Raw genomic sequence first — 22,982 nt, 5'->3', positions numbered from 1 at the left:
GTTTAGCTAAACAATCCCATGGGGAGTCACGGGTGTAATACCGTCTTTGGCCACAAGGTGGAGAAATATTCAATTCAATTCAATTTTATTTATATAGCGCCAAATCACAACAAAAGTCGCCTCAAGGCGCCTATACATGTACGTCAATGGTGTAGAGCGCCACCAGCCCAAAGGGGTGTGATCATGGACAAACAAAGGTACTGCACAACGGTTTAGTGCAGTGGTGTTCGATTCCCCGACGGGGAGGCCGTAACTTTTTCGCTTTAACCCACGTTTTTGTTAGAGGGTAGGGACACCCAGATTATTGTTTTTTTATTGGCTCCTTATGAATAAAAAAAAGAATAGCTAAGAATGGAGACAGAACTTTTATTTGGCTCTCAGGCTTCCACACATACAGCTTTATTACTGAGATCACAGATGGAGGCCACTGAGATTTAACCACAACATCTCACATTCATCAGCCTCTGTATTCTTTCTGTCACAAATGTAAAGAGAAAGTAGAACAGACATGAACAACGAGCAGAGATAACCCAGGAACCAAAAATCATTAAACACGCTCTCAGTGTTGAGCTCATCACAAACAGTGTTTCTAATAACAGTGTAAACAGAAACGTCACCAGCTTCTTTCCTGCACGAATGCCGCTCTGGTTCCTCTGTTAGTCCAGAGTGTAGATGTTCTCCTGCACCGGCCTCCTCATGCGGATCTCGTAGATGATGTGAGGAGGTTCTTCAGAGGAGAAGCTGCAGAGTTACAAACAGCCGAGTTACTGTCAGAGCGAGCCTCAGCACTGCAGCAATAACTCTGATTCATGTTGTGGAGGTGGTCTGTGTTTCTTTCTGTGTGCTTTGTTTCAGGTGTGAGAGTAAGCTGGCTGGCTGTGATTGGCTGTCGCTGTGTGACATCAGCGTGTTAGCGTGCTGTTTGCTTCCTGTGCTGAACTCACCAGCCGGGCTTTAAGGCTCGTCTGTAGATTCCACCTGCAGCAGAAAACAAAAAATGAACCTCATCTTTGTGTCTGTGTGCAAACGTGCTGCAGAGACATGGAGGACGTACGTCTGAAGGCCAGGAAGAGGAACACAGCGGCGAGGACCATCAACACGCTGACGGAGAGAGAGAGGACGGGAACGTTGATCTGAAGGGAGAGAGAGGGCAGAGCGTCCTCCACCTGCAGGTGGAGAGGATTCATCAGACTGCAGCACGGACAGTTTAGCTTGGCGCTGGCTAACAAAGGTCCGAGGCTGACACGGTTAATTTAGGACATGAACTCTTAAAGTGGGCTGTAGCTCAGGTAGCAGAGCAGGGCCGCCACTAACCAGAAGGTCGGTGAGGTTTCATCCTTTCATGCTGCTGAGCTGGGATCTGCTGATGACCCAGTTTGTTCCCAGCGGTAACTGTGGGACGGACGTCCTCACCCTGACTCTCAACACTGTGGTGTACGCACGAGCTCCTGGTGTTTGTTTGCTCCAATGTGCTGCTCTGTGCTCCGCTTTGGTCTCACCTGTTTGCCCTGTTTCCAGCCTCCATGCTAAGCTAAGCTATGAGCTAGTGGCTGTACAATCCCGAACACGTGATGGCCTAAGATGGCAGGTAATGGCGAGGGTGGTGCTTACTCACAGTGAGGGTGTCAGCGTGCAGCAGGGTGGAGTTTCTCCTCAGAAGGTCCAGCTGAGACGACAGCAGAGTTTTCCAGTTGGCTAAACGAGACAGAGACCAGAGACCTGGAGTGGACGTCTATCACAGAGAAGAGTTAACAGAGACGGTTCACCTCACCTGTCGTCACACCTGTGGAGGTCGGCGACTCCGTCACTCGTTCAGTCGTGAGCTCCGTCGTTGTGCTCGCTGTTGTTGGAGGAGGAGAGCTGGGGACGAGCACCGAGACCGGAGCTGAGAGGGACAAACATTGAATCACCAAACTCTGGAGAACCTCAGAAATAAAACTAGTCGCTCACCTTTGACCACTCTCAGGTTCATGATCATCTTCTGGTCGTTGAAGAGCCCGTTGATGTCCACCCTGCAGCAGTACGGCCCGCTGTCTGTCCGCCTCACGTTCAGGATGTCCAGGTCCATCTGCCCGTCCATGATGTCCCCTGTCAGCTGGTAGCGGTCCTCCACCTGCAGCCAGGACCAGGGTTATACGACCAGGGGGAGGAGCATGAATTCAACAGAAGAATAAACAGGGAGGAGCTTACAGGAGCGCCAGGTAACCCCAGATAATCAAGTTCTCAACGTTATGCCTGACCTCTGTGACTCTGTGATGTAATCTGACCTCTGTGATGTAATCACACCTGTGTGACGGCGCCGTTCTCGTCGGTCTGCACCAGGATGTTGCTGCACCAGAAGGTCCCGCAGCCGCGACCCCAGCAGACCCGGCTGAGCCCGAAACGCTGCACGGAGTACTGACAGGACAGAGAGGCCACGCCCCCTTCCATTACTTTAAAAGAGGAAACGGACGAAAACCGTCCACCTGCAGCACAAACACACAAACATGACATTTGCACATGTAAACACACGAGATGCTGTGATGTGACATAAGACCAAGAAGAGCGATAAGGATCGAATAAAAACACGCAGAATACAGGAAACACGCAGTACTGACTTCCTGTAGCTGACCGGCGCTCTGTGCTGGGTAAACTTTGAATCCTTCATAGAAGAGAAACAGTCGACCAGCAGGAGACGACCACGAGAACAGACGAGCTCACACAGACAAAGAGACAGGAAGCCACGAGGCGTCATTCACGCCATACAAACAGACCTGAGCGCCGCTGTCACACCCACGAGTCAGGACCTGTGCTGTGATGTCACGCTGATGTCAGAGTGTGTGCTTCTCACCTGACAGGAGGAAGAGGAGGGCGATGAAGGATCGGGGCGTTGGAGGAGAGACAGCAGCCATCCTGCGAGTGTGTGTGTGTGTGAGCGTGTGCGAGGGACGGCTGTCCGGCCACACTGAACAGTGTGTCTCTGTGATGGAGGTTGGGGGGAGGTCACGGGGGCGGAGCTACACACACAGCCCGTTTGTGTGTCTGCGAGTGTGAACGGCTGCAGTGTTTACGTGTGTATCATCAGTGCTGCAGAGTAACCAGTCTGGGAAATGTACTACAGTACTGAGTTCACAGTACAGCTGTAGTAAAGTACAAAGTACAGCTGTAGTAAAGTACAGCTGTAGTAAAGTACAAAGTACAGCTGTAGTAAAGTATAAAGTACGGTTGTAACAAAGTACGGTTGTAACAAAGTACGGTTGTAACAAAATACGGTTGTAACAAAGTACGGTTACAGTGTAATAAGTTGTAAACTTGTGGTAAATTAAAGTTCAGTAGCAACAACGAGGCGTCCGTCCACAGGATTTGCTCTTCCTCCTCCTCCTCTTCCTCCTGTCTTGGTCAGAATCTGGTGAAACTTGCACAGTGATGACCTCACAGGTAAATGATGATGTCATCAGTGTGTTTTGTAGTCCGTGGGTTGGTCACCGTAAGCCGTCTGTCTTTATTTCGTTTCCATGTTCTGTTTAGTGTTTTAAGCTGTGTTAGTTTCACACGGTGAGCTTTCATTTGTCCTCGCCGCGTTCATGACAGTGATGTCAGAGCTGATGGAGGAGAAATGATGGTGGCGGCGTCATGACTGACGAAGAACAGACGAAGCTGAAAACTGACTTTAACTGAAGAAAACACAGAGGACAAAAAGACTTTGTCTCTGTGAGACACACACAGACACACACAGACACACACACACACACACACACAGACACACACACTCTGCTGGCTGGTGGAGACGTCGCCGTCACACAGAGGCTTCTTTATACGATCCAAATGTTTCTGTTTTCTTCTTTTTCTTCACAAACTGAAAATCTGAGACTTTTAGTTTCAAATAAGCCAAAAATTGAAGAACTTGAAATGTGACAAAAAGAAGAAAAGCCTAAACACGCAGAGAGGTGAAGGTTTTACACCGATGTGCAGTAATACAAAGAGCTGGGAGTGTGAGTCTCTGAAATATCCAACACAAACTGCAGGAATATTGCAAATAATGTGAATGTGGATGCAAGAGGCAGACATTTCTCACATGAACGCAGCACAGGCTGCATCAAAACACATCCATGTTTATACTCATTTTCCTTTGTCTCTTACTGTGCACTGGTTACCACAGCACATCCATTAAATAAATGACTAATAAACTACTAGCCTCTCCTGTGCAGTGCAGCACAGCGATGACAGAAAAACTTAGTCTTATTTGCCTTTTAGTTGCAGTGCAGCTTCATTTGTGTGCTGACAGAGTCGCTCTGTCCCAGCAGTCACGTCCACGTGGTGTTACCTGGGCACGGACGTTTGGTAGACTTGGCCAGGTTGTGTGTGTGTGTGTGTTGTGCTTCAGTACGCTGCACTAAAGCACATGTGAGGGCAGTCAGTGGAGGCTGTGTCCATGCAGAGTGGACTCCACTTCAGCTGCATTCAGCCAACAGAGCTTATCTATGTAGGTACAGGTGTGTTTAATGGGCGGGGCCTAGAAGCAGAGTCTGACATCATCAGCTGCAGTTAAAAACAAACATGGCGAGCATATATAACTTGATTAGTACATTTACACACACTTCTTTACCTCCATGTTTTTAGTTACTTTAGTTTTTAAGCCCCCAGTACAGTTTGTGTGTATTTGCAGTGAAGGATTCCACTGAAGAGCTGACTGGAGGATGGAGACGGTCGCCATGTGTACGAAGAGAGGTGTCGTCTGTCTCCTCTTACAGGAAGATGTCCATTGCAGAAGATGTAAGGTGAGCCAAGGACTGGACCCAGCCCAAATCAGGAGGCAGAGTCATAATACAAGTGTTTACCGCTTGGCTGTGCTGTCCTTTTGTCTGTTCGGCTCAGAGGAAGGGGACACGGCGTTTACATGTGCAGTGCTCCATACATCCTTTGAGAGAAATCATTTAAAGCATTTATCTTTGTTGTCCAAAGCTCAGGCAGCAGCTCAAACACTGCTGATAACACCTCCACCTCTGCAGCAGCAGACTGAACCAGGACTCAAACCTGCTCCATCATCTCATCTTTGTAGACCTGCATTTACAAGCAGCAACAAGTCAACGGTAAACATTGTACTGGATAATCTGCTGGTTTAAAAGGCTTCGTCCTTTTGTAAAAAAAAACAGCTCATATCAGCAGAACTGTAGGACTAAAAAATGTAAGAGAAGAGCTTCAGATCCTGAGTGTGTGAGGACAGAAGAATCAGCTTTATTTCAGATTTGAGAGATAAACTTTATATTTCAGTTTGTGATGGTTCTGTTCTCGTTGTGATTACAGGAGCTGCCCTCAGATTCAGACCTCAGCACCACCCAGTGACAGCAGACAGATCATCCAACATGTTAACTGTAAAATGAACTGATGAAAACAGTACAAAGGTTAAAGTACCACATGTGCTGTCAGTGAAAGCTGCAGCTGTTTTATTGATAAAGTTAAAGACAAAAAAGGATTATTGGACTTGGCCCTGAAAATCTTAGAAATATGGTCTCTAAGCAGATTCATACTCTGGATGGCATTACCTTGGCCTCCAGTAACACTGTGAGGAACCTTGGAGTCATGTTTGACCAGGACATGTCCTTCAACGCACATATTAAACAAATATGTAAGACTGCTTTCTTCCATTTGTGCAACATCTCTAAAGTTAGAAATATCCTGTCTCAGAGTGACGCTGAAAAACTAGTTCATGCATTTATTACTTCCAGGCTGGACGACTGTAATTCATTATTATCAGGAAGTCCTAAAAACTCCCTGAAAAGCCTTCAGCTAATCCAAAATGCTGCAGCAAGAGTCCTGACAGGGACTAGAAAGAGAGAGCAGATTTCTCCTGTTTTGGCTTCCTGTTAAATCCAGAATTCAAAATCCTGCTCCTCACATACGAGGTCTTAAATAATCAGGCCCCATCTTATCTTAATGACCTTGTAGTACCATATCACCCTATTAGAGCACTTCGCTCTCGCTCTGCAGGCCTACTTGTTGTTCCTAGAGTATTTAAAAGTAGAATGGGAGGCAGAGCCTTCAGTTTTCAGGCCCCTCTTCTGTGGAACCAGCTTCCAGTTTGGATTCAGGAGACAGAAACTATCTCTACTTTCAAGATTAGGCTTCAAACTTTCCTTTTTGCTAAAGCATATAGTTAGGGCTGGACCAGGTGACCCTGAATCCTCCCTTAGTTATGCTGCAATAGACGTAGGCTGCCGGGGATTCCCAAGATGCATTGAGTTTTTCCTTTCCAGTCACCTTTCTCACTCACTATGTATTAACAGACCTCTCTGCACTGAATCATATCTGTTATTAACCTCTGTCTCTCTTCCACAGCATGTCTTTATCCTGTCTTCCTTCTCTCACCCCAACCAATCACAGCAGATGGCCCCGCCCCTCCCTGAGCCTGGTTCTGCCGGAGGTTTCTTCCTGTTAAAAGGGAGTTTTTCCTTCCCACTGTCGCCAAAGTGCTTGCTCATAGGGGGTCATATGATTGTTGGGTTTTTCTCTGTATCTATGAAGCGCCTTGAGGCGACTTTTGTTGTGATTTGGCGCTATATAAATAAAATTGAATTGAATTGAATTGAATCACTCATGTAACTGTGTCACTATATATCAGCATTACCAGGACCTCAGTTTGGCGTTTCAGAGAGCTGCTGATCTCAGACCTGCACAGCTTCTGTTTTAAACACTTGATGTACTCAGCTGCATGAAGAGCGACTGTTGGTTCTCACAAGTATAGTAGAATGCAGCTGTCCGTCCTCACAAAGATAGCTAGACAGGAACACACACACACACACACACACACACACACACACACACACACACACACACACACACACACACACACAGGTCAGCTGCTGCTGGGGAGGGTTTTTAAAACAGCCACTTGATCAGGGAACCAATCAGCAGCTGCCAGCTCTCAAATCAGAAGGGACCTGCAGAGACATTTAAAGGCACAGAACACAGAGAACAAAGTCCAGCCACCATGATACAAATTATGGCGAGGGCCAGGCTGTGACATTGGCGTCCTAGCTACTCGCTGTACTATTTGTATTGTACCTCATCAATCTCCAGGTGTGATAGAAGTTGTGTTGCTAGAACTCTGAGCCCATCATCTTCTACTGATCCAGTTCAGGGCTGCCGGGGGTGGAGCTTATGCCACCCCCGAGTTCATTTATCTTTATTTCATCTTTATTTCTTTATTTTTATCACATTCATAGTAGACACAACCTCAGAGATACCTTTTACTTTTACTAGAGTATTTTTAATTCACGTATCAGAAAACAAAGACTGCAGTTCTCCTAGTGTCCACTCGAGGCAGCTGTCAGGACAAATGTGGATTCATTGCCTCAGGTAGGCCGGAGTGGGGGCTCCTTCTCCAGCCAGGAGTATCTGGGCCACAGGCGTCTAAGGAGGGAGTGGGCTCTGCAGAAGTGATCAAAGTGTGTTTGGGGTATGATTGTCCTGTTGTCCCTCCAGCAGAACCTCAGGTTTTCTCTCAGCTGATCAGGATCAAACCTCAGCACCTGAAACAGAAAAAGACAACCATGAAACTGAAGCTCAGTCACAAATTAAACTGTCAGAGTCAGACGTGATGGTCCAGCACTCTGAGCTCTTCACACGGCGGTTCATTCAAAGCCTTTCAGCGCTCACGCTGTGGTGAATGCAGTCTGGAGCGGGCTGGAGGAGCCGGCTGGCTGATAGTGAGGAGGAGGAGCAGCGAAGGTACCTGTCTGTTCTCCACGTGCAGGGCGACGGCGACGTGATCCCACACATAAAACTCTGGGTGCCTAATCGGCCCCCGAGCGTCCATCTGGTTCTCGTCAGGTCCTCGGATCAACTCGTAGCTGAGAGGACGGGCAGAGACACAGAGGTCAGAGGGCACTCACTGGAGGTCATTTCCACATTTACCTGTGTGATTCTTACCTGTGTGATTCTTACCTGTGTGTCTTACACATGGCCTCCGGTCTCCAGATGAAGCGTCCGTCTCTATAAGTGCAGACGGCGTCCGGGTCATCATCAGGGAGCAAAGGAAACCTTGAGAAGAACCGCTGATTGGCCGGGCTGTGGACCAGCACAGAGTACTGCACTTCCTGTTTGTACAGCGAGGTCTTGTACACCCTCATGATGGGCGGAGCTCCAGGGCAAAACTGGGGACGATAACAGAAGTTTCAGTTTTACTTCCAGAGAAAGAAAGAGTGACGCGGCACAGCGAGTTTCGGTCGACGCGCGCTTTGAGTCACGACAGCAGCTCGCTGTAAACGAAGGATGGAAGTGCCCTGTTGGTCAGTCTGATGTTCGGTGTTGTCACGAATGTTGTGATTACACTTTATTTGAGTTTTAACTGAGAAAAGAATCTTTTAACAATCTGCAGGTTTTGTCTGCGAGTATATTTGAACCATCATCAGCTGAGTGCCGTCTGGGTCTGTTCCAGTCGGCTGATGTTTGTGTTACCACCTGAAATATTTACTGAGTCCATGTAAGCTGAACGAAAAAAGCACGTTCTTCAGTTTGTGACTAAGAATTTAATATTTATAGTATTCAGTGTTTTAACATTATGGAGAAATATAAATATACATCATTCAGAAACAGCCCCAGGTTATTGTTTGCAGTTTCTTTTACAGGACTACTTGAATTTTTAAAATATCTAAATGATCCAGGATGCAGATATTTGAATACTAGATCCTGTTTCATGTTTCTGGTAAGACCGACCAGTGAAACTGTCAGGTTTCTGTTGTTAACAGTGTTTTAGATATTCATGTTCAAACTCTGCCTCTGAAAAGTGTTTGACATGAAGTTCACAGACATCTCTGACTCTTTTATGGTGCTCACAGGCGGTGATGTCAGCTCTGTGAATGCAAACAGTCATTTAAACGTAGGATTACCTGCTCGCTGTAGGCCGTCAGCACCTCCTCCAGAGTAAACCTGAAGCGGTACGAGCCCAGTCTCGACCTCCTCTTGAAGGCTGGAGAGGAGGCGAACTTCCACAGGAAGCTCTCCTGCTCTGCAGCCTGCTCCTGCATCCGGTCTGGGTAGGTCTCCTCCAGGAGCCTCGTCTCAGCCGCTTGGATCTCCTCGGGTCCCACAGCCAGACTCCACCACACCAGGGAGAGATGGCGAGGATCCGAGGAGCCTCCACGAGGACCCTTGAAGCCTCTGTCCTTCCGGATCCCACATAGCCCCCGTCGCTCTGTGTCATGTTTCAGGTGAGACACGCAGAACTCGGGTCGGGGGTAGTCAGGGATGTCGTCTTTGTAGAGGTACTGGTTCTCCAAACCCTGACTCTCAGCTATACTTCTTAAATCATTCAGCCGCACATGCTGACCCTCTATGAAATGTTCAGGATAGTTTCGGCTGTTTGTCTGCGTCTGCATGATCATGGAGGGTGAGCTGAAGAGAAGTGGTCTCTGATATCTGACGGGACACACTTTTATTCAGACCCCACCCAGTCACACACACACACACACACACACACAGCGTTCTGGTTTTGGTTCATTGACGGCACGTCTTGCCTGAAGTTTCAGTTTGATTCATCTTCAGATGTTTGAGGTTTGTTGTTGTTTGTTTGAATTCTGCTTCATCACCGAGGACCTGCTGTCATGGTTTTGTTCAGTGAACCTAACCGATCTTACATTTCCATAAAAGGCTTGTCTGGTGTATTTCCTCTGAGTTGTAGGAAACGGTGTGATGTAATGAGACAGGAAGTGCGGGTGCCAAACTGTTTCTGATGTCACTGTGGTTTCTTCCTCCTTCACTTGCGTCCGGGCTGAGCAGAATTCACCCGAGGAGGAAGGCCGATATGAGCCTGACGTTCGTGCTGTGATGGAAACCATCTGGGTCGTTTTACTGAAACATGTTCACCTCTTTCTGCTTATTGAACTTGAACAGGTCATTTAGACCTGACCCAACGCTCTTCTTCTCTTTGTGTTCTCGTGTTTCTGTTTCATGATTAACGATTTTTTTTATTAACACTCTTGCCAACAATAAAAAACGTTACAAAGACAAGCTGCACTCTGACCCCAGCGCTCATCAGAAGTGTCTGCTTGTAAAAACATATCCATCCATCAAAGTCAGGTCACCTGCAGGCTGAGCAGTATTCCAGACTTCTGAGGCCTTCCTAACCAGACCAGCAGGTTCTGGTCTCACTCGGGGTCTCCTGCCTGGAAGACCTCCAAAGGGAACCACCACCTCAGTCTGCCAGTACAAAGGCGCTGTCCGCACCTTAAAGCCCAAACAGCCCGTGATGTCCAGAGCCGTTATCATTTCAGGACAAGTCTGAGTCAGTCCTGACGTCCTGAACCAGACAGCATCTCTGCCAGTGTATCTGCAGAGGTTCCCCCAAATCTTCAGGCTGTGTCACCTTCACAGACGAAGGTTCGGTCAGACTCAGGAGCTCCTCAAAGTCCTCTTTCCACCCTTGACAATAAATCAAGTACATGTCAGCTGTTCCCCTGCACGCCCTGAGAACTTCCTGAGCTCGTGGACAGAAGTTCTTTGACGTCCAATGAAAGTCCTTCCTAAGGGGTCTCAGATCCGACCCTGAACTCCTGTGGCTCCTCCCACAGTTTTACCGCTATTTCGACATTTCGACATTCGACAGAAGCGCCCTGGATTCATGGTGATGATCACATCTACAGCCGATGTTACTGCACCATTATTTGTTTGTTTCTAACTGTTGTTGTTAGGCCTCGCAATGGCCACGCCTGGCCTTCTACTACTGTTTCTATATAAAAACATTTAATTCACATTACATTTTAACATATTTGAATAATATCAACATTTAGCAGTAAATCAGAAATAAGAAACAGATATGTGTCAAGTATTTTGCAGGATTTAACATTTTCACCCCTGAAGTCAGCAAAATAACATTCATCTGTAGTGTAAGCTGTCAGATCACTGGTGTCAGCTGGTGTCCACCTGTATTTAGTTTGGAGGAATCAGTGAGTGAGTAAAACTCACTTCTGTCTGATGACAGTGATACTGAGGCAAGCTGTTGAAAATATGCTGAACTTTCTGTCAATATGGACTGCTGTTAGCTTCTGTTAGCCTCTATTCGCTGCTGTTAGCCTCTATTCGCTGCTGTTAGCCTCTATTCGCTGCTGTTAGCCTCTATTAGCTGCTGTTAGCCTCAGTTACTGAAACTGTCTCTGAAGTGGATCTAACTATGTTTGATGTGAGGATGGAATCAAACTGTTTATCTGAGGCAAAGTGGGATTTTTAGGACACTCGAGCCAAACATTAGCTGTTGTTGTTTAGCTGGCTCTTTGCTAGCTCTCCGAGGTCATTCAGGGCTCATTAATAACAGCAGTTTGAGCTCCTTCAGGTGAAGTAACTTCATTTCCCTCCACTCTGGAGAGCTGAGGCCCGTCAGGTTTTATTTTCCACTGATATCCCTCGCTTGCTCTAAAACTACGTCTTCTTATGTATTTATAGTCTGACTGCAAAAGCTGACTGTGAGAAATTATTTCAACATATTCTGTTATGGGGTAACCAGGTCTCACAGCAGGAGGTGAAAAGGATTGTTAAGCTCTAATTTAACGTAATTAAAGTTTACTGTCTGAAAACGATATGAAAAATATTTTATTTGGCACATCCACAAAGACAAAACACTCCTGATAACAGTGAAACAGGAGACATCAAAGGAAAAGAAGCTTTAAAGGTTAAAACAGTTCATTTAAATACTGCTCATTAATAATCAGAATAAAATGAGAATAAAACCTGACTGCAGAAACATCATTAGCATCGTTATTGAATCAGTTACAGGAGACATCAGAGATGATGTGCTTTTTCATTTTCACTTCCTCAGTTTCATCTTTATACAGGTGCTGGCAGCTGATTGGCTTAAATGGTCAACACTGACAGGCTGTCGTGCTGCATTGGGTCAGGTGAGAACTGGGCCCATAGGTGTGTCTGTGGGAGGGGCTACACAGAGAAAATCACTGCTGATTGGCAGATGCAGCACTCGGATTGTGTCCACCGTGGAAATGATCCTCCTGTTAGTAACGCTGTGCAGCGGTTGGTCTGCACGAAGGCAGCGGCGGGTCCTCACCAGCAGGTGGAGACGCGGTGATGCTGGAGTCCTCATGGACACAGTTTTCCAAACTTCAGAAGGTTAATTTGTTCTGTCACTCACACATTCCTCTCATGTGACCAACATCTCTAAAGTTAGAAATATCCTGTCTCAGAGTGACGCTGAAAAACTAGTTCATGCATTTATTACTTCCAGGCTGGACGACTGTAATTCATTATTATCAGGAAGTCCTAAAAACTCCCTGAAAAGCCTTCAGTTAATCCAAAATGCTGCAGCAAGAGTCCTGACAGGGACTAGAAGGAGAGCAGATTTCTCCTGTTTTGGCTTCCTGTCATTTTCAAACCCTCACAGACACACGTGTGTCTTGAATGATCTTCGTGAGATCGGCACTGTTGGGATTTTTTAAAAGGCTTTTGGATCGTTGCACAAAATAAGTATTCACAGTTTAAACATTCGCAGTCGGCTACAAACAAACTGCATTTTCAAGCCTGCTGACGTCAGGATGGGGGGGGACTTCCCATGATGCATCATGGAAGCTAAACTGGGAGGTGACCTCCTCACTAAGGCCAGCAGGTGTCGCTGTGCTGGGTGTTCTGGTGCATTTATCGTACGCCACACTCCATCACCTGAGGGTAAACAGTGTAAACAACATTACAACATCACCCAGCACTCAGACGGTGTTCCTGATGGAGTAGACCTCCCCTCCTTTAGCCATGACCATCCTCGCCACGGCCTGCACCAGATCGTAGACCTGCTGACCGTCCCAGTGGTCCGGGTTGTTGTTGAGGACGTGGTACCTGTAGCCCACTTTGAAAAGCAGCTCAGGTCCTGCCGCCCGGCGCTGTCTCTCGATGTCTGGAGCCGCCGGGTTAGCATAGGTGCAGAGGATCCTGGTGTACCTCCACACGTCCATCCCAAAGAACTCCTCCACCTGCCTCATGGTGGCTAGATTCTCCATGGTGGAGGACCCCACCCTGGTGACCAGCAGGACGGCGTGGGGCCTCAGCATGTTGACACATGTGGAGATGTCCCTCTTCACGGCATCGTCTGATGTTTCCGAGAGACCGGGAGTCTCGGCTACGGTCACCTGGTGGCCGAACACCCACTCGCTCTGCCAGCAGCACGATGACGTCCCTGAGGAGAGGATTCCACCAGTTTACTCTGAACATGCTCCCAGTTCGAGGCGTTTGACCTCCTACACTAAGCTAATGTTAGCCGTGTAGGGGAGCCAAAGAGGCTGGGGCTAAATCAGTCCACAGACGGGTAAGACTTACCTGAGGATGGACCGCCTGGACTGAAGGCAAGCCTTCCTAGGATGGCGTTCCCAGTGGAGCTCTTCCCCACTCCAGGCCTCCCAACAAGAACCAGTCTGATGTCGGACACTAAGATGGAGAAAGTCTGCTGTTAAAACGAGATTTAAAGGATACTTCTGGATCATTTTAAGCTCCGTGTTTCCCGTTTCTGTGGGTCTGAGATGAAACGACAGACGCTTTAAAGTCGTCATCGATATTCTTCATGATGTCACACAGCCCCTCCCTCACGCTTTAAGGGAAGAGTGCAAAGTACCGAGGACGGCATGACTTGGACTTGCTTTCTACAGAAACGCAAAGATCGCTGTACCTCACACTGGGAGGGGTCACAGTCTCCAGTGTGTGCATGTGATACCTGTGTAACGCTGCAGGAGCGAGCGCTCCTCCTCCAGGGGGAGGCGCCAGCCCGGCCACAGGCATTTAACCAAGTTTGTAGCGTCTTCGAAATCATCGAACTCCTCCTCGTCGTTTCTGGCTGTTACTTCCTCCGGCCAACAGAACCTGAGGTTCTGTCTCAGGTGGTCAGCGTCAAACGTCAGCACCTGAAGGATCAACAGGATGTTTTTAAAGGAAACCTGCAAACGTCTGAACTCTGACGGTACACCTGCAGGAAACGTTAAGGCTGAGAGAACATGTGTGAACCTACATGATCACAACAAATAATCATGTTCGAGGTCCAGCAGTCAAACATAAACCAGCTTCTCAAGCATGCCAACAGCTGCAGTTCCTCTGACGCCCAGCAGAGGCAGCAGTGAGTCTCCATAGATTAGGGGTATTCAACTAAACTTTGAGGAGGTCCAGTTGGAGAAAATCTTCTCAAGCAGAGGTCCGGGACATCATCATGTCTAACTTGCGTTATGAAAATACAAGTTAAAACATTTCAACAAAATTTATTGCTAACACTGAAACACACAGTAGGCCTACATTAGATACAGGGCTGCTGTTTAACATGAATTAGAGAAAATAAATAAAATGACTAAATTGTGCCTCTTAAAACAAAGTGCTTCATTTCAGAAAAAAGCAGCAGGTGGAGTTTTTTTCTTTACCTTTCACATCTTGACGTTTTCAACAGATAACATCAAAACATCTTACCAGTTTCACAGTTTCTCTTTCTTTCCCCCTTATATTCCACTTTCTGTTGTTCAGTGAGAGAACTGAGCTTTAGTTTGCCAGGATTGTAAATCTGGGCTGGAAATGTGTCAGGGCCGTTCTCATACACAAGTGTAGGTGCTCATTGGTGAGCCTGGAACGATATTTAGTTTTTATTATGTTCATTGTGGAGAAAGCTGCCTCACAGCTGTATGTGGAGCCAAACATGGTCGAGATGTGCAGGGCTACTTTCCTCAGATTTGGGAACGCTGTCTCAGACACCATTTGGAGCCAGAAAGGCAGGTTCAGTTCTCCCAAACTGCTCTTTCAGGGCCACATCTGCTTGGAGATCAACCAGCTGCATTTGAAGAGGCCCAGCATTTGCCCACCTGAGGTGCTGTGTGACTTCCTTTGAGAACCCTCTGACATCAGTGATGAGAAATGGGTTCTTTACATGGTGAGCTGCTGTCCAAAGCTGAAGCTATCAAAACGTTTGCTGAAGTTTTCAATCAGCTTATCAACAAAGTCAACAAAAGAGGACACATCTCCCCGAACCTGTTCCTTCACTGTTGGGAAGTGTGCTTAGTCTCCTTGCAGGAACACTTCAGGTTTCCTCTGAAAGCAGCGGACAGCTGTCATCGGTTCACAGATTGAATCGTCTTTGCCCTGCAGCTTCAAATTCAGTTCATTCAGGTGTGAAGTGATATCAACCAAAAAGGCCACAATATCCATGTTTTTCCCATCATTAAAAAAGAGAGAAAAGTTTGGTGCTTCCTGACTTTCCAGCTCTTCGTGCTTTGTCTCATAGTGGCGTTTGCTGGAAGAATGAGCACGTCTGCGTCGGTGCAGTCTTGAAAGTTCTATTTTCGGTCTTTACTTTTCTCGCTTTTGAAAGCGCCATCGTTGTTGTACCTCTTGTGACTCCCTGTATCGTTAATCGTCTCGCTTGTTATTCGCCTCTCACCGTCTCTTTCCTCTGTCGGTGTCTGCGATCACCTTGAATGCACAGATTTGATTGGCTGAGTAGCGTCACATGGGTGGCTTAACTCACACGCAATTGGTTTGTCTGTTCCCTGGTCTATTAATGCAAGGTAACGTTACCGCTTAAAATTGAATCGCCTCGTCAAAATTACAAGCATTTTAATATTTTGTTAAGTACAGGTCCGGGTCCGGGTCCGGCCATAGATGTTAGAACTACAGCAGAAACAAACATGTTTACAGCCTGAAACACATCTTTAGAATTCACCTGTTTAAATTGCATTAAGGCTTATTAGGGGCGTGGCCTCTTTGACAGGTGGATGGCGACACGGTCTTCACAGACTGTTGGTCTGAAGTGTTGTTTTTCACCTGTCTCGAGCAAAGACTATTGGATCATCTATCCATGGAGGAAAAATGAAAATATGAAGAGAAACAAAGAATTTGGGTCCATATTCTGCAGCAGCGACGCCGCTCCCACAGCTCTGACTCATGACCATCTGCCTGCATGTTGCAGAGAATCGCTCACCTCACCCTGCTGCCAGGACGAAGCTTTCATACAACCTGTGGATGCAGACTGACAGGCTACGAAATCTTCTCATAATATGAAATATATATTTAAAAAAACGAAGACAAAAATGTTCCTTTTCTAACTCAACATGCTTCAGCTGTGTGTAAAGAGTGATGAGGAGGAGCTACCCGTCTGTTCTCCACGTGCAGGGCGACGGCGACATTGTCCCAAACATAAAACACTCGTCGAATCAGCTGCTGAGCATCCACGTGGTTTCCATCAGGTCTGTGGGTCAGCTCGTAACTGTGGGAACAACGCACACGAGTGAGAGGCTGGGAAAGTGGAAACACGCCAAACTGTCAGGAAGCAGCTGTGAGAGGAGCCAACGCAAACTCACTGACACAAGGAATGAACTAAAAAAGCTACAGCTGTATTGGCAGGCAGGGAAAAAACAGACAAACCTAAACTGGGAAATGCTAAGCTGACGCACACAGACACACACTGACACACACACGCACACACAGACACACACTGACACACACACGCACACACAGACACAAGGGGGAAATACTAAATAATCAAGGAGCTAAACAGGGAACATAACTGCTGAGCACTAATGAACCCAGACATAACCCAAAATACAGAAACATCACAAGGACACAAAATGCTGCTGAGAAGGACCCAGAACCCTGAAACCTTCAGAACCTGCAGCTAAATGTCCACAGGACCGGATCCACGCTGACACCACGCTGCACCCACAGCTGCACCCACAGCTGCACCCACTGCTGCAGAAAGCAAAGACCTACACGAGCACATTTTTGGGATGAAGCTTCCATATCTCCATCTATCACATCAGGATGAAGAAGCAGGCAGACGGCATCAATGAGAGCAGTACACACTCTGCACATGCTCTGTGTCAACCGTTTACTGCTTACTCATTTATTTTATTTCTTTATTGGCATTTTTCTGCTAAGAGAAGCCAAACTGAGCTGTATTGCACCATGAAGATCATTGAACTGATTTCAGTAGATTTCCCTGTGTACACCGCCACAGTGGGTTGGTCCCAGTTTCACAGGATCTCGGTCAGCGTGTTGAACTGGTGCCTGATTACTGCAGACCTGCTGAAACAAGAAGCTCTTAGACCTGTGTGACAAAGTGAAGCAGGCCAAAGATCTCACACACGTCCTGCTGTGATGTAAAGAAACAGCTGAGTCAGTGACATCATCAGTCTGAAAGGGTCACTGGGACATTTCTAAGGCTGTGGGACTCCAGTGATCCACAGTGGGAGAAACACGCCAACCACAATTGCTCCAAAACCTCATTTATGACTCATCCAGGAGGTCAGAGAAGACCCCAGAACAACATTAAAGACCTGCGGGCCTCACTCGGCTCAGCTAAGGTCAGAGGTCATGATTCAACTGGGCAAAAATGGCATCCAGGCACTGCTGAGCGACAAGTTCACAAAGGCTCATCCCACATCTGCCAACAAGCACCTGGATGATCCCAGAGACTCCTGGGAAATATTCTGTGGACTGACGAGGCAGAAGCTGGAAGGTCTGAGTCCCGTCAGACTAACAGCGTTTCATAAAGATGGCGAGACCAGCGGGCTCTCCGTGGATCGAACAGGCGACGCAGATGGCGAAGAGAGAGGAAGCAAAAGCGAGGCTGCAGGGCTGGACTACTGGCAGAGCTGAGGAAGCAGCCACTCAAACCCTCGCTGCAGAGCCTCTACCTCACAAACGCCAGATCCATGGTACACGAGACAGACGATTCAGATATGCAGCTGCTGCCTGCTCATCTCAGAGACTTGGCTACGTACACAAACCCTGGATGCCGCGGTGCAGCTTGCAGGCCGCACGCTTCTGTTAATCTCGTTATACGTGTGTAATGAAATAAAGGCTTTCAACCTTACATACAGGACATTTGCACAATGAGTGAAACCAGCAGCCCCGTATGAACGAAGGGCTGAGAGGTCAGAGGTCAGCTCCTTGATTGCCCATTGTGCTGGTTAGCTAGCCAGTGCTGCTGGTTTCAGTCATCATGTCCTGTTTATAAGGTTGAAACCTGCAGTCAGCTGATGATGATGCGTTTCTCCCACTGAAAACGTCCAGATGAACAGAATCAACCTTTTGGGATTTACTTACCTGGATGACTGAGCATCCAGACATGTTTACCTGTGTGATTCTACCTGTGTGATTCTACCTGTGTGATTCTAACCTGTGTGATTCTTACCTGTGTGATTCTACCTGTGTGATTCTAACCTGTGTGATTCTACCTGTGTGATTCTAACCTGTGTGATTCTACCTGTGTGATTCTACCTGTGTGATTCTAACCCGTGTGATTCTACCTGTGTGATTCTAACCCGTGTGATTCTACCTGTGTGATTCTACCTGTGTGATTCTAACCCGTGTGATTCTACCTGTGTGATTCTTACCCGTGTGATTCTACCTGTGTGATTCTAACCTGTGTGATTCTAACCTGTGTGATTCTACCTGTGTGATTCTACCTGTGTGATTCTTACCCGTGTGATTCTACCTGTGTGATTCTAACCTGTGTGATTCTAACCTGTGTGATTCTACCTGTGTGATTCTACCTGTGTGATTCTTACCCGTGTGATTCTACCTGTGTGATTCTAACCCGTGTGATTCTACCTGTGTGATTCTACCTGTGTGATTCTAACCCGTGTGATTCTACCTGTGTGATTCTAACCTGTGTGATTCTAACTGTGTGATTCTACCTGTGTGATTCTAACCCGTGTGATTCTACCTGTGTGATTCTAACCTGTGTGATTCTAACCCGTGTGATTCTACCTGTGTGATTCTACCTGTGTGATTCTAACCCGTGTGATTCTACCTGTGTGATTCTACCTGTGTGATTCTAACCCGTGTGATTCTAACCCGTGTGATTCTACCTGTGTGATTCTAACCTGTGTGATTCTAACCCGTGTGATTCTAACCCGTGTGATTCTACCTGTGTGATTCTAACCTGTGTGATTCTAACCCGTGTGATTCTACCTGTGTGATTCTAACCCGTGTGATTCTACCCGTGTGATTCTAACCCGTGTGATTCTAACCCGTGTGATTCTACCTGTGTGATTCTAACCTGTGTGATTCTACCTGTGTGATTCTAACCTGTGTGATTCTACCTGTGTGATTCTTACCTGTGTGATTCTACCTGTGTGATTCTACCTGTGTGATTCTAACCTGTGTGATTCTACCTGTGTGATTCTACCTGTGTGATTCTAACCTGTGTGATTCTACCTGTGTGATTCTACCTGTGTGATTCTACCTGTGTGATTCTAACCCGTGTGATTCTAACCCGTGTGATTCTACCTGTGTGATTCTTACCTGTGTGATTCTACCTGTGTGATTCTTACCCGTGTGATTCTTACCCGTGTGATTCTAACCCGTGTGATTCTAACCCGTGTGATTCTTACCCGTGTGATTCTTACCCGTGTGATTCTAACCCGTGTGATTCTAACCCGTGTGATTCTTACCCGTGTGATTCTAACCCGTGTGATTCTTACCCGTGTGATTCTAACCCGTGTGATTCTTACCCGTGTGATTCTTACCCGTGTGATTCTAACCTGTGTGATTCTACCTGTGTGATTCTAACCTGTGTGATTCTGCCTGTGTGATTCTAACCTGTGTGATTCTAACCTGTGTGATTCTTACCTGTGTGATTCTAACCCGTGTGATTCTAACCTGTGTGATTCTAACCTGTGTGATTCTTACCTGTGTGATTCTAACCCGTGTGATTCTAACCTGTGTGATTCTAACCTGTGTGATTCTTACCTGTGTGATTCTAACCCGTGTGATTCTTACCTGTGTGATTCTAACCCGTGTGATTCTTACCCGTGTGATTCTTACCCGTGTGATTCTAACCTGTGTGATTCTACCTGTGTGATTCTAACCTGTGTGATTCTGCCTGTGTGATTCTTACCTGTGTGATTCTAACCTGTGTGATTCTAACCCGTGTGATTCTAACCCGTGTGATTCTTACCCGTGTGATTCTAACCTGTGTGATTCTACCTGTGTGATTCTAACCTGTGTGATTCTGCCTGTGTGATTCTTACCCGTGTGATTCTAACCTGTGTGATTCTTACCTGTGTGTCTTACACATGGCCTCCGGTCTCCAGATGAAGCGTCCGTCTCTATAAGCGCAGACGGCGTCCGGGTCATCACGAGGGAGCAACGGAAACCTTGAGAAGAGCAGCTGATTGGCCGGGCTGTGGACCAGCACAGAGTACTGCACTTCCTGTTTGTACAGGGAGGTCTTGAACACCCTCATGATGGGCGGAGCTCCGGAGCAAAACTGGAGATGATAGAAGCAGAAGACTCCACCTGTTACACACCTGCAGTCACTAACCTGGTGTGGTGGATTTGTGCACGGCTGTGGTTTTACAGTTTCCACTCATCACGGGCACAGCTCCTTCTGGACTTCTTTTCACGGGGTGGACGATCGCACAGCAGACGAGAGCAGGGTGCACATGTTTGAATTTATTTTAGATTTTCTCCGACCCACACGGGGTCAAACGAGTGCTGAGGTTTGAGAGCTTCACCTTCAGCTTTCACCGCTGTGGCCAAACGGCTCAGTCTGTGTCGTCTGACCATCGACTTGGTTGTTAATAACCCCTGAGACAGGACGGTGCATGCGGACATGAAGGGCACCAGGTGATGGAACAAAGGTAGTTTACCTGAGCTCTGAACACATTTCTTTCAAGGGTCAACGATCTCACCAGCGGCACATCTTAACATTAACTTCACAGCCACAGCACATGTCAACAGAAAATCCCCTGGTGGATCTAAACCCTCCTTAAATAGATGCAGACCACACCACCAGAAAGTTTGAGACCCCCTCCTAAATAGTGCACCTACAAATCAACATGTACAGTGAGATGCAGCGGCTAACACACGCCACATACATCTGACTACAAAGCAGTTAAATAAGACACAAACTAACTAAATCAATTCAAACTACAGACTCAGATTGCTCCCCCCCTCAGCTCTCATCCAATGGTTTATCCCACTGACGGTGGATAATTAGGGAATTCCCTCATCATGTGCACTCCAGCAATCTAGCCTTCAGGAAGTTGACCTCAAAAGACACAGTGGTTCGTGGACTTCAAAATAAAAGCACCCAGCACCCTCACATTAGGCCTTGTCACGTGAAAACACATTTCAGCAGCACTCATTAAAGACTCAGCTGAGTGTATGCGTACTCCTCATCCTGTGTGGATCAGAGATGATTTCAGATTCGTTTGTTAATGTCATTAAAGACGTCTGCTGCACAGTCGCCACCCTGTGAAAAAGCGGTTCAAAGAAATCCTTCACAGCCCAGAATGAGCCTGACATCCACGACCTGATGATGGAAGCTGCTGCCAGCAGCTGCGTGCCTCAGTTTACTGTCTTTGTTGTGCTTTGAATGTTTCATGTTTCTGTGTCTTTGTCATAAACTTGAATGATTTGGTGCCACAAAATTGAACTGACTTAGTTTTCTTTGACACAGTGTTGTGTCTTCCTGTGGTTCCATTAATCTGAACTCGTGTGCATGCTGAGTCTGTTTTAGTGTTTCCTGTTAATCACACGCAGTCTTTCTGCTTTACTCTCTCACTGAACTGTTGGGCCCGTGTGCTGACAGAGGAGTACCTGCTCGCTGTAGGCGGTCAGCACCTCCTGCAGGGGGAAGGTGAAGCGGTACGAGCCCAGCCTGGACTTCTCGCTGAAGGCCGGAGAGGAAGCGAACCTCCACAGGAAGCTCCGCTGCCTCGCGGCCTGCTCCTCCGTCCGGTTTGGGTAGGTCTCCTCTAGCAGCCTCGTCTCGGCCTCCTGGATCTCCTCGGGTCCCACAGCCAGACTCCACCACACCAGGACCTGCCTGTGAGGATCCCCGAAGCCGTCGTCCACCCTGATGCAACATAAGCCCCGTCGCTCCGTGTCGTGTTTGACACGGCTCACGTGGAACTCGGGTCGGGGGTACGGAGGGATGTCTCCACTGAAGATGTACTGGTTCTCCAACCCATACCTTTGAACTTCCTGTTTCAGATGATTCAGCCTGGAGTGCTTATAGTACAGGAAGTGCTCTAAACGTCCTCTCCTGTTTCTCTGTGTCCGCATGATCACAGGTCCATCCGAGTCAGAGTCTCTGTGGTGGAGCTGTTCCTGCAGACGCTCACGTCTGTCTCTCTGCTCCAACGAACGCTGCGAAGTCAAAAAGTCATCATCAGCGTCAAACTGAGGATTAGACGAGTCTGAGAAGCTCGACTGAGTCAAAAATCAGCAGCTGGACTGACGGTCGCACCTCTGCGGTGGTTTGGAGTACTGCAAAGTCATTTCCTGCCTGGTTGCAGTGTGTCCTACTCTCAGTGATCTCGCTGCTAACAGGTGCTTCTGTGTGTTTGTACGCACAATATCTCACTTCCTGTCTCGTTGTTTATCCCCTTGTTGATGTCTTTGAGCCTTTTTCCGTCTCCGTGTCCCTGTAGTGACTCCGTCTCTTCTTCAGGCCTCACCTCTTTTTGCTTTTATCATCGTTGTTTGCTCTTTTCCATCATGCCGAGTCTCTGCGTGGACTGTGTGTTGCTGGTGTTTTGTGTGTCCATGTTTGCTCTTTTTGTTCCTCGTTTCTGTCCTTTCACACACTTTTGTGTCTCTGTTTATTCTCAGTTACTCTTTGTGTTGTTGTGTTCAGTGTTTGTTCTTTGTCAGTCAGTTACTTTGTAGTGAATCTGTCGTGTTTCTATCACAAACACATTTTCTGTATGAGTTACCTCCATGAAGCACAGCAGCAGGGCAGGCCTGCCCCTTCAGCCCTCCGGTAGGTGGCGTGTTGGTGCCACATCCGGCATGAGTCACGGTGGACGAGTTTTCCTGCTGCACTTTCAGAGTTTCAGCGGATCCACGGAGTCAGCCCTGCGAGTCCGGCTCCCGGACACACCGCACATGCGCAGTAAACTTCCTGCGGCTGTCACAGCTGGAGTGTGACAGCTCGGTCCGGCTGTCACCTGAAGACTCCACGGTGCCGTGTCAGCTGCGCCTGTGGGCGTGGCCGGCTGCGATATGAACTCTGACCTGTAAACAGATAA

General features: G+C 47.4%; 3 protein-coding genes across 6 annotated transcripts; all 3 read right to left on the bottom strand.

Annotated features, from left to right (window-relative positions):
• Positions 1–346: 346 nt before the first annotated feature.
• On the bottom strand, positions 347–2,971 carry timd4 (T cell immunoglobulin and mucin domain containing 4). Of its 4 annotated transcripts, none has more exons than XM_084941213.1 (8): positions 2,831–2,971; positions 2,287–2,465; positions 1,951–2,113; positions 1,784–1,885; positions 1,616–1,719; positions 1,055–1,166; positions 945–978; positions 347–741 (listed from the first exon to the last, which is right to left on the bottom strand). In XM_084941213.1, the coding sequence occupies exons 1-8, from the start codon at positions 2,889–2,891 to the stop codon at positions 657–659; spliced, it is 840 nt and encodes a 279-aa protein (XP_084797339.1). In that variant the 5' UTR covers positions 2,892–2,971; the 3' UTR covers positions 347–656. The 4 variants fall into 4 exon arrangements, with proteins under 4 accessions (XP_084797339.1, XP_084797336.1, XP_084797335.1 ...); XM_084941210.1 differs by having other exon boundaries at positions 1,616–1,695; XM_084941209.1 differs by having other exon boundaries at positions 1,616–1,695; positions 1,772–1,885; positions 2,831–2,970.
• A 2,411-nt stretch (positions 2,972–5,382) lies between these two features.
• On the bottom strand, positions 5,383–11,429 carry LOC146379770 (uncharacterized). The gene is made up of 4 exons (XM_084941200.1): positions 8,868–11,429; positions 7,924–8,132; positions 7,712–7,829; positions 5,383–7,508 (listed from the first exon to the last, which is right to left on the bottom strand). Exons 1-4 carry the CDS (start codon positions 9,360–9,362, stop codon positions 7,332–7,334), a joined length of 999 nt encoding a protein of 332 aa, XP_084797326.1. The 5' UTR covers positions 9,363–11,429; the 3' UTR covers positions 5,383–7,331.
• Positions 11,430–11,544: 115 nt separating this feature from the next.
• On the bottom strand, positions 11,545–22,781 carry LOC146379769 (uncharacterized). Its single transcript, XM_084941162.1, has 7 exons — positions 22,668–22,781; positions 21,547–22,098; positions 20,004–20,212; positions 16,087–16,201; positions 13,679–13,865; positions 13,288–13,395; positions 11,545–13,147 (listed from the first exon to the last, which is right to left on the bottom strand). The coding sequence occupies exons 1-7, from the start codon at positions 22,671–22,673 to the stop codon at positions 12,684–12,686; spliced, it is 1,641 nt and encodes a 546-aa protein (XP_084797288.1). The 5' UTR covers positions 22,674–22,781; the 3' UTR covers positions 11,545–12,683.
• Between the last annotated feature and the right edge of the window lie 201 nt (positions 22,782–22,982).

This window comes from Perissodus microlepis, chromosome 10 (assembly GCF_051167445.1).
Source record: "Perissodus microlepis isolate ML-2025 ecotype Zambia chromosome 10, ASM5116744v1, whole genome shotgun sequence".
NCBI lineage: Eukaryota > Metazoa > Chordata > Actinopteri > Cichliformes > Cichlidae > Perissodus > Perissodus microlepis.
The sequence above is the reverse complement of the archived record's forward strand: the minus strand, read 5'-3'. Positions and strand labels throughout refer to the sequence as shown.

Bases quoted from the DNA above. Each gene is read 5' to 3' on its own strand.
- LOC146379769 (XM_084941162.1), bottom strand. The intron at 20,213-21,546 runs GTACTCCTCTGT...TATCATCTCCAG, and splicing joins TGACCGCCTACAGCGAGCAG to TTTTGCTCCGGAGCTCCGCC. The intron at 16,202-20,003 runs GTAAGAATCACA...TTGTTCCCACAG, and splicing joins GCCATGTGTAAGACACACAG to TTACGAGCTGACCCACAGAC.
- timd4 (XM_084941213.1), bottom strand. From the start codon at position 2,891: ATGGCTGCTGTCTCTCCTCCAACGCCCCGATCCTTCATCGCCCTCCTC. The intron at 2,114-2,286 runs GTGTGATTACAT...TCCTGGCTGCAG, and splicing joins AGAACGGCGCCGTCACACAG to GTGGAGGACCGCTACCAGCT. The intron at 1,167-1,615 runs GTGAGTAAGCAC...CTCCACCTGCAG, and splicing joins TGCACGCTGACACCCTCACT to GTGGAGGACGCTCTGCCCTC.
- LOC146379770 (XM_084941200.1), bottom strand. From the start codon at position 9,362: ATGATCATGCAGACGCAGACAAACAGCCGAAACTATCCTGAACATTTC. The intron at 7,830-7,923 runs GTAAGAATCACA...CCGTCCTCTCAG, and splicing joins GCCATGTGTAAGACACACAG to CTACGAGTTGATCCGAGGAC. The intron at 7,509-7,711 runs GTACCTTCGCTG...TTTCTGTTTCAG, and splicing joins TGCACGTGGAGAACAGACAG to GTGCTGAGGTTTGATCCTGA.